The sequence below is a fragment of the Rhinopithecus bieti genome, unplaced genomic scaffold, assembly GCF_001698545.2.
Source record: "Rhinopithecus bieti isolate Rb0 unplaced genomic scaffold, ASM169854v2 scaffold_41082, whole genome shotgun sequence".
NCBI lineage: Eukaryota > Metazoa > Chordata > Mammalia > Primates > Cercopithecidae > Rhinopithecus > Rhinopithecus bieti.
The window spans coordinates 475,846-485,175 of NW_016817890.1; the positions used below are offsets into that span (position 1 = coordinate 475,846).

Sequence of the window (9,330 nt, forward strand, 5' to 3'; positions counted from 1 at the left end):
CCTCAGCGAGATAATGTGACTTGCTGAAAGTCACATTGCTATCAAGAGATAGTGTTATGATTTAAGCCCAGGTCCACCAAGTTACCACTAATGTGAAGCAGGCACCCACATTCCCATTTTACAGGTGAGTAAACAGACTCTGAAATCACACAGTGGAATAGGAACTTCAATCCAGAGCAACAGGCCCAGGTGTCCCACCTAGCGGGACAGACTCAGTCTGGGGACCCTCACTGGGTCCTAACCCCTTGCCCTCTCCATTGGCTGGGCTTGTCTACTTCCATCCTGCCCTGCCTGTATAGGTCATACCTTCTCTGAGTGGCGAAAGTGCCTCCAGAAGAGGTTGTACATTCTTCGGGTAGTCTTCTCTGGGTAGCAGGCCACTGTCTTGATATAGACCTTGAGGTTCCGCTCCAGGAGCTGGTTCACCTCCCCATAATCATAGTCATCATATCTGGATGGAAAGGTCCCAGCAGCATTACTCATGCTGTCCTCCAAGAGGCAGCTCCCTCCCCCCAATCCCACCCTATAGAGGAAAGAAGAGAGTGTTGAGAAAAGTCAGAAGGTAGGCCGGGCGCGGTGGCTCACGCCTGGAATCCCAGCACTTTGGGAGGCTGAGGCGGGCAAATCACCAGAGGTGAGAAGTTCGAGACCAGCCTGGCCAACATGGAGAAACCCCATCTCTACTAAAAATACAAAATTAGCTGGGCGTGGTGGCCCATGCCTGTAATCCCAGCTACTCGGGAAGGCTGAGGCAGGAGAATCGCTTGAACCCAGGAGGCGGAGTTTGTGGTGAGCCAAGATCACACCATTGTACTCCAGCCTGGGCAACAAAAGTGAAACTCCATCTCAAAAAAAAAGAAAAGAAAAGTCAGGAGTGGCCGGGCGCGGTGGCTCAAGCCTGTAATCCCAGCACTTTGGGAGGCTGAGACGGGCGGATCACACGGTCAGGAGATCGAGACCATCCTGGCTAACACGGTGAAACCCCGTCTTGACTAAAAAAATAGAAAAAACTAGCCGGGCGAGGTGGCGGGCGCTTGTAGTCCCAGCTACTTGGGAGGCTGAGGCAGGAGAATGGCATGAACCCGGGAGGCGGAGCTTGCCGTGAGCGGAGATCCAGCCACTGCACTCCAGCCTGGGTGATAGAGCGAGACTCCGTCTCAAAAAAAAAAAAAAACAAGTCAGGAGAAACAGCTGATATCATGTATCACAGGCCACATTGGCAGGGGACCACTTCAAGGAATGCAGAGAATGAGCATGCTGTATTGAATACCAACTATGCGCCATGTGGAATCCTCAAAACTACTCTACACTATTGTGTATATGACTGGAGGGTGTATGCAATCTACTATATTCATCAACTCCATGTTATGGATGAGGAAACAGATTCAGAGAAAGGAAGTCACTTGCCCTAGTTAATACAGCAAGGAATGGTGTTTTTTTTGAGATGGAGTCTCACTCTGTCACACAGGCTGGAGTGCAATGGCATGATCTCAGCTCACCGCAACCTCAGCCTCCTGGGTTCAAGCAATTCTCCTGCCTCAGCCTCCCAAGTAGCTGGGATTATAGGCGTGAGCCGCCACGCCCGGCCAGGAATGGGTTTTTAACCCAGCTCTGCCTAGCTCAGGGGCCACATCCACTACTCTATAGTAAAGGCCATGGAAGGTAGAGGAGGAAGTCAGTGGAGAAGGAAGAGGATAAGGGTAAAAGGGAGCTTGTACTCATTCTATAAATGGCAACCTAAGCCCTGGAGAAGATGACTAACTTCTTGAAAGCCAAAAAGCAAGTTGGTGATGAGTCTACAAGCCACTTAGTCATCCCCAGTCTAGTGAGCAAGGGGAGCCAATGTCAAAACAGATCAGTGTAGATGGAGGAATGACTGGCTGAAAACTGGAGGCCAGATTCGGAAGACAAAGAAATAGGAGCAAGGACCACGTTGGAGGGCAGAGAAGCCTGGACCTGAGGGCTGAGCGGAAACCAGCCTAAGCCACACTCTAAGCAGCCTGTCCTTGGCCAGCCATGAGTTGGAAACCTACTAGTGACTAGAGTAAGAGGATGGTTCATTAAGTATAGCTCAACCCATTCAGGGAAATATGATTTACAGTTAGTAATACACAGAAACACAAACTTTCTATAACGAACACATACCTTTTTTAAAACTGGGGGTTATTTTTTGGTGTTTGGTATAAACTATTAGGTGAGAAAGGCAGGAAAAAAACTCATGTGTTCACTAAAACATGCTCATGTTTTGAGTAAATGAATAAAATAATTGAAATGAGTAGGGAAAGAAATGGCAACTTATTTTGTTTTTGAAAATTATATATGCTTTTGTTACCTGTGCATAGAAAAAGAAAGGTGCCAGGTGTGGTGGCTCATGCCTATAATCCCAGCACTTTGGGAGGCTGAGGCAAGTAGATCACTTGAAGTCAGGAGTTTGAGACCAGCCTGGACAACATGGTGAAACACCATCTCTACTAAAAATGCAAAAATTAGCTGGGCATGGTGGCACCCACCTGTAGTTCCAGTTACTAAGGAGATGAGGCAGAAGGATCACCTGAGCCCAGGAGTTGGAGGGTGCAGTGAGCTGAGATCACTCCACTACACTCCAGCCTGGGCGACAGAGTAAGACTCCTGTCTTAAAAAAAAAAAAAAAAAAAAAGCCAAACACGGTGGCTCACGCCTGTAATCCCAGCTCTTTGGGAGGCCAAGGTGGGCAGATCATGAGGTCAGGAGATCAAGACCATCCTGGCTAATAAGGTGAAATCCCATCTCTGCTAAAGATACAAAAAATTACCTGGGCGTGGTGGTGGGCACCTGTAATCCCTCCCAGCTACTCAGGAGGCTGAGGCAGGGACAATTGCTTGAACCTGGGAGGTGGAGGTTGCAGTGAGCAGAGACTGCACCACTGCACTCCAGCCTGGGCAACAGAGCGAGACTCCTCTCAAAAATCAATTAATTAATTGATTTAAAAAAAAAAAAAAAAAGCTGGGCATGGGTGGCTCATGCCTGTAATCCCAGCTACTCAGGAGGCTGAGGCGGGAGAATCACTTGAATCCGGGAGGCAGAGGTTGCAGTGAGCCAAGATCACGCCATTGCACTCCAGCCTGGGCAACAAGAGTGAAACATCATCTCAAAAAAGAAAAGAAAAGAAAAGAAAAAGACAGGAAGGAGATAACTGGTAACAGTAAGAGCAGACAGTATAATGGATAATTTTTATTTTATTTTTTGCTGTGTTGCCCATGCTAGAGTGCAGTGGTACAATCATGGCTCACTACAGCCTTGAGCTCTTGGACACAAGTGATCCTCCTGTCTCAGCCTCTAGAATACCTGAGACTACAGGCATGCACCACCACACTCAGCTAATTTTTATTTTTTTGTAGAGATAGGTCTTAATTATGTTGCCCAGGCTGAGGCACAAACTCCTGGCCTCATGCAATCCTTCTGCTTCAGCCTCCCCAAGTGCTGGGACTGCAGGTGTGAGCCGCTGCGCCCAGCCTTTATTTTCTTTTTTGTTATCTGTGTTTTTCAATTTTATTTATTTTGAGATAGCGTCTTGCTCTGTTGCCCAGGCTGGAGCACAGTGGCATGATCTCAGCTCACTGCAACCTCTGCCTCCCGGGCTCAAGGGATCCTCCTGCCTCAGCTTCCCAAGTAGCTGGAACTACAGGAGTCAATAATAAATTAGTCAATTTTTGTTATTTTTTGTAGGGATGGGGTTTCACCATGTAGTTCAAGTTGGTCTCGAACTCCTGGACTCCAGTGATCCACCCGCGTCAGTCTCCCAAAGTGCTGGGTTATATAGGTGTAGGTCACCACTCCCAGCTGAGATTTTTTATTTTAAATAAAAAATTAATTGTTCAAGCCACCACTCCCAGCTGTTTTATTTTAAATAAACAATTAATTGTTCTACGTATATCCTTGGCAAGTAATTTCACATCTAGGATTTATCTACAAGAACTTATGCGTAAGATTAGTGAGCGCACATGGTGTTTGTAATAGTGAAAATCTGCAAACAACCTAAATATCCAATAATAGGGAAATGACTGAATGATCACAATACATCCATGCTCACAGATACCATGCAGTGGTTAAAAGCATAAAACAGGCTGAGTACAGTGGTTCATGCTTGCAATCCCACCACTTTGGGAAGCCGAGGCAGGAGAACTGCTTGAGCCCAGGACTTCAAGACCAGCCTGGGCAATAGAGCAAGACCCCGTCTCTTTAAAAATAAATAAATAAATAATAAAATATCTATTCGTGCTGATAAGGTAGTTCACAGATAGAGAAAATTACAGGACATGTCAAATCTGATCCCATCAACTTACAAAAATCAGAAAAGATTTAACAAGCAAAAAGATGAAAATGTAATTCATCATATAATAGTATGCAGAGATATCACTACTAAACAGTATTTTAGTGTGTAGCCTTCCATACATTTTCCATGCATGCACAAACTGTTTAATATAAAAAAGAACATAAAGAAGATTTCTGCTGGTAATTAGCTTTCTTTTCTCTCAATACAGTCTGAATATTTTCCCACGGAAATATAAATAGACATCTTTTTTTTTTTTGAGACAGGGTCTTGCTCTGTTGTCCAGGCTGAAGTACAGTGGTGTAATGATGGCTCAGTGAAGCTTTGACCTCCTGAGCTCAAGAGATCCTCCCACCTCAGACTCCCAAGTAGCTGAGACTATAGGTGCATGCCACCACATAGGCAAATGTTTTAATTTTTTGTAGAGATGGAGGTTGCATTATGTTGCCCAGGCTAGTCTTGAACTCCTGTTTCTCAAGCAATCCTTTCACATTGCCCTTCCAAAGTGCTGGGATTACAGGCATGAGCCACCACGCCTGGCCTCTATTGTAATTTTTTTTTTTTGAGACGGAGTCTTGCTCTGTCACCCAGGCTGGAGGAGTGCAGTGGCGCAATGCTGGCTCACTTTAGCCTCCGCCTCCAGGGTTCAAGCGATTCTCCTGCCTCAGCCTCTTGAGTAGCTGGGATTACAAATGCGTACCACCACACCCAGCTAATTTTTGTATTTTTAGTAGAACGGGGTTTTACCATGTTGGTCAGGCTGGTCTCTAACTCCTAATCTCATGATCTACCCGCCTTGGTCTCCCAAAGTGCTGCGATTACAGGTGTGAGCCACTGCGCCCAGCCTATTGTAATTTGTAATAGCTGCATAATATTTCACTGAATAGATGTATCATTATTTAAAGTCTCCTACTGAGCATTTATGTTATCCTTATTTATTATGAGAGAAGAATTACTACTTGGAATGGAAATACAAACATAACTCTCTCTACATATATATATATATAGTATGTATGTGTATATGTATGTATATGTGTATATATGTGTATGTGTATGTATATATATGTACATACATATCACACAATAGGTATCTCTGGGAGTGCAATTAAAGAGTTTCATTTACAACGTTCAAACAATGAGTACTATCATCTTTCAATATCACAATTTGATTTGAAAAATAGTATAGGCAAGAAGAAAGGAAAAGAAAAAAAAAAAAACAAAAAGAAAACGGAAACAACCGTGAACCCAGAATGAAGACTCGCAGCGCACACGTGCCCCAGGTGAAGGGACATGGGCTCACCTGATACCAAAGACGCAATGGATGTAGTTCCAGATGGCCCTGCGGAGCACGGAGGTGTCCACACCGCTGTGCATGGCGATGGTATTGTAGGTGAGGCTATAGGCTGCCTGGAACTTCTCGTCCAGCAGCTGCCCACCCTCAGGGTAGAGCCGCTGGATCAGTGAGTAGCCATGGTCTTCCCAAGTATAATCCTTAGGTAAGTGGGAAGGGATTGGTGAGTCTTTGGAGCCCAAGACCAGCCAGAGAGACCCCCATCCTCTGGATCTTGGATCTCCACAGTTCTCCTTCCTGGTGCCATAAACCTAATGTGCTGCTTGCCCTGGGCCTCAGAGGTCAAGGAAGGTACACTTTGGTGATGACCTTCTCCTTATGATCACCAACTCCTGAGCTGAGGGTATAGATGGGTTCCTTAAGGATTCACAGGGACCCCACTGCCCTTGTGGAATCTTGAGGGAAATAACGTACCCAACTCTATTTTTTTTTTTTTTTTGAGACAGGGTCTTGCTGTCACCCAGGTTGGATGGAGCGCAGTACTGCAATCACAGCTCACTGCATCCTTGACCTCCTAGCTCAAGTGATCCTCCCACCTCAGCCATTCAAGTAGCTGGGACTACAGGCATGCACCACCTTCCAGCTAATTTTTTAAACGTCTTTGTAGAGACAGGGTTTCGCCATGTTGCCCAGGCTAGTCTCAAGCTCCTGGGCTCAAGCAATCCTCCCACCCTGGCTTCCCAAAGTGCTGGGATTACGGGTGTGAGGTACCATGCCCAGCTGGGTACCTAACTCTATAACTACTCAAACTATCCACCCACTGCATGTTCGTAAATGTGGAGCAATGGCCAAGAGTAGTAGAGAGAGCCCCACCTGGGCCCGGAAGGTGGGGGGCGCCTGAGCCCCTCTCCGGGTGAAGTCCTCATATCCAAAAGTAGGATCTTCCACAAAGCACAGCATGTCTGGGTGTGGAGAGGGCTCCAGGATGTCAGCTGAGGACCAGAAAGAGGTCACAGTGAGGCGGAGGCATGGGGCATGCAGGCGTCCACTCCTGATTAATCACCAAAAGGGGGAGGGGAAGGCAGAATAGAGGGCCAAAAAAGCCCCTTGCTATAGTGAGTGGGGCAAGACTTCAGCTGGAGCCAGGCCTTGTGGAGGGGGTGGATCAGGCCCATGGACCCATGAAGTGAGACCCCTGGTAACAGTAACAGTGGAAGTTATTTATGGAGGGGTTCCCCCTGGGCCAGGTTCTGTGCTAAGATCTTTGCTTCTACTGCCCACTAACCCCACACAGCAATCCTGAAGCCCTGAGATAGGAAGTGACTCGTCAGTGGTCGCACAGCCAGGAAGGCTAGCAGTTCAGGATTCAAAGCCAGGTCTGAGCTCAAGGCCCAGGCTCAGAACCTCTTGGACGGGAAGCTGAGAAGTGGCTGCCTCTAGAATGCAGGAGGCAGCTCCTCCCGACCAGAGATAGCCTAAGAAGGAGCAGCCCCAGGAGCCTGGATGCCTGTGATCCTGTACCTGAGGGGGTCACCAGCAGGCTCTCTGACTTCTCCAGCTCAAAGCGGCTCTCCATCTCCTCCTGGGACGTCCCCTCGTCCCGCAGCAGGCTCTCCTGCAGCTGCCGCATGCGCTCCATCAGTGCCTCCACTTCACGGGCAGACTCAAAGCCCTGCAGGAGAGGGCCAGTGGTGACCAACTCCTCCTCCTCCTTCGGCCTCTGGGAAGCTCCACACATCCTTCCCACAGGCCAGGCCTTCCTAATGCTCACAAAGGCCTAGGGCATCCTCTGTGCCAGCCACTGTGCTGGACAGCACATGGGTCTGTGCTTCCTAAAGTGACATTTACAAAGCTACAGAATAGACACAACTTCCCTGACAGGAAATTTTTAAAGTATCTGTATTTTTGTATTAAAACAAACAAGGCCACATTATTCAGTAAAAGGTAAACTTCGCAGTTTTAAAGTGCTGAAACCAACAGCCTTTGAGCCTCACAGCCCAGTGTGAGTAGAGGGTCTTATCTCCCCATTTCACAGATGAGGAAACTGAGCTCCAAAGTCAAATAACTTTTCTATGGTCTCTCACAGCAGCAGGTAGTGCAGGCACCAAAGATTGGGAAGCAGTAGCTTCTACCCAAGGACCAGAGGTCATGCCTGTTTCCTCCCCGATCAAGACCCAGGCCCATGACTTACCCCAGAGTTGTTCAACGGGTCCCTGCTCGGGGGACTGCTCTGCTCACTGGGGGGTGTAGGTGCCTGGGGGGCAGGGCTGCCATCTGCATCCCCCTCAGGGAGGATGCCACAGCCAAACACAAAGGACGAGAGCGAGTGGCAGTGGGTGAGCAGGACCAGAGCCTGAATGAGCTCGGCCAGGGACCAGGTGTGCTCGCCAGTCTTCAGCAAGGCCTGGAGGGGACAAAAAGGGAGGTTAGAGCTGCTCAGTGCCTGCCCTGGGCTACCCACCAGGCACCAGCCAGGCCTCTGTGCTCCCTCAGACACCCGTCTCTCTGCCCCCTGCACCTGGATGTGCTCCTTGGTGATGAGCCATGGCCGATGCGCCAGCAACTTGTTGATCTCGCTGAGCTTGCGCAGCTTCTCGGGCGCCCGGTGGAGGCCCAGCAGCCACTCAGGGTCACCACCGGTCTGCAGAAACTCGGCCATGTGGGAGCCTACCAGGTAAGAACACTGATGGCGGGCAGCAGCCTGCGGAGGTAGTGGACAGAGCCTGAGTCACCCTCCTCCCTTTGTGCCTGGCTCAGGGTGGGTACCCCATCAAGGGAGAGGTTGTAGGGCTCACTGTTGCCCAAGAGGCAGGAGACCTAAGTTCTAAGTAACCCCAGCTCTGCCACCAGCTTGCAGGCCACCTGATTCCTTTTTGCACCTCAGTTTGCAAGCACTAATGATTCCTTTCTTCAAAACCTAAAATTTTCCTTCCAAGAAAAAACCAAAAACTCTACAGTTATAGAAAGCCAGGGCTTTCCCTGCTCTATGCCACCTTCCCTCCTTGTCTATGGATCAGTTCACAAAGCTCCCAGAAAAGAGATCAAAGGACAGACCCCCCCACAAAGCCACCTCTCCAAGCGTCAGGCCCAGAGAGGCTCACCATGATGGCAATGTAGTGGCGCCAGGAGCTGGCCAAGGGACCATCCGTGTGCAGCAGCAGGTAGTGCAGGCGCCAGAAGCAGGTAAAGTAGTCAGGGTGCAGACCCATCACCACTGCCAGGTTGTCTACTCGCCCAGAGGACATCAGTGCCTCCAGCCCCAGGTGCTGCTCGAGGCTCTCGGTCCCCTCCCGAAGGACCTGCCAAGCAAAGGGGAGGACAGCATGGGTTTCCCTCCTGCCGCACTCATCAAAGAGACCAGTGTATTCTTCCAGTGGGTTTTTAATGGCAAGAAACTAAAAACCACCACCATGTCCAAAAAGAAACAATGGGGAGAATCAGATATTTTAATAAGTGATTCAATGAATACTTATTAGGTACCTTATATAATAATGGCCAGTACTTACACATACGACGCTATGTGCCAAGCACTGTTCAAGCATGCATATTTTAACTTATTTAACTCTCACAACAACAAAATTGGAGTTCCGTTTCTCCACTTTTAGGTAGGAAATCTAGGGTACAGAGAGTAAAAGTATGGTTTCTCCTCCCTTCATGGAGTATCTTTTTTTTTTTTTTTTTTTTTTTTTTTTAAAAAGGGTCTCGCCCCGGCGGCCCGGGTGGGGGGGAG

The 9,330-nt window shown here is 48.4% G+C and overlaps 1 protein-coding gene across 1 annotated transcript in view; it reads right to left on the reverse strand.

Annotated features, from left to right (window-relative positions):
• Window positions 1-9,330, reverse strand: part of SESN2 (sestrin 2) — a 15,042-nt gene that overhangs the window by 2,697 nt on the left and 3,015 nt on the right. The window contains exons 2-8 of the mRNA XM_017856464.1: window positions 8,702-8,899; window positions 8,119-8,301; window positions 7,792-8,004; window positions 7,122-7,272; window positions 6,474-6,592; window positions 5,610-5,800; window positions 307-451 (exon numbers count right to left, since the gene is read on the reverse strand). Of these exons, the coding sequence (XP_017711953.1) occupies window positions 307-451; window positions 5,610-5,800; window positions 6,474-6,592; window positions 7,122-7,272; window positions 7,792-8,004; window positions 8,119-8,301; window positions 8,702-8,845 (1,146 nt within the window). The 5' untranslated portion in view covers window positions 8,846-8,899. The remainder of the gene's footprint in view (window positions 1-306; window positions 452-5,609; window positions 5,801-6,473; window positions 6,593-7,121; window positions 7,273-7,791; window positions 8,005-8,118; window positions 8,302-8,701; window positions 8,900-9,330) is intronic.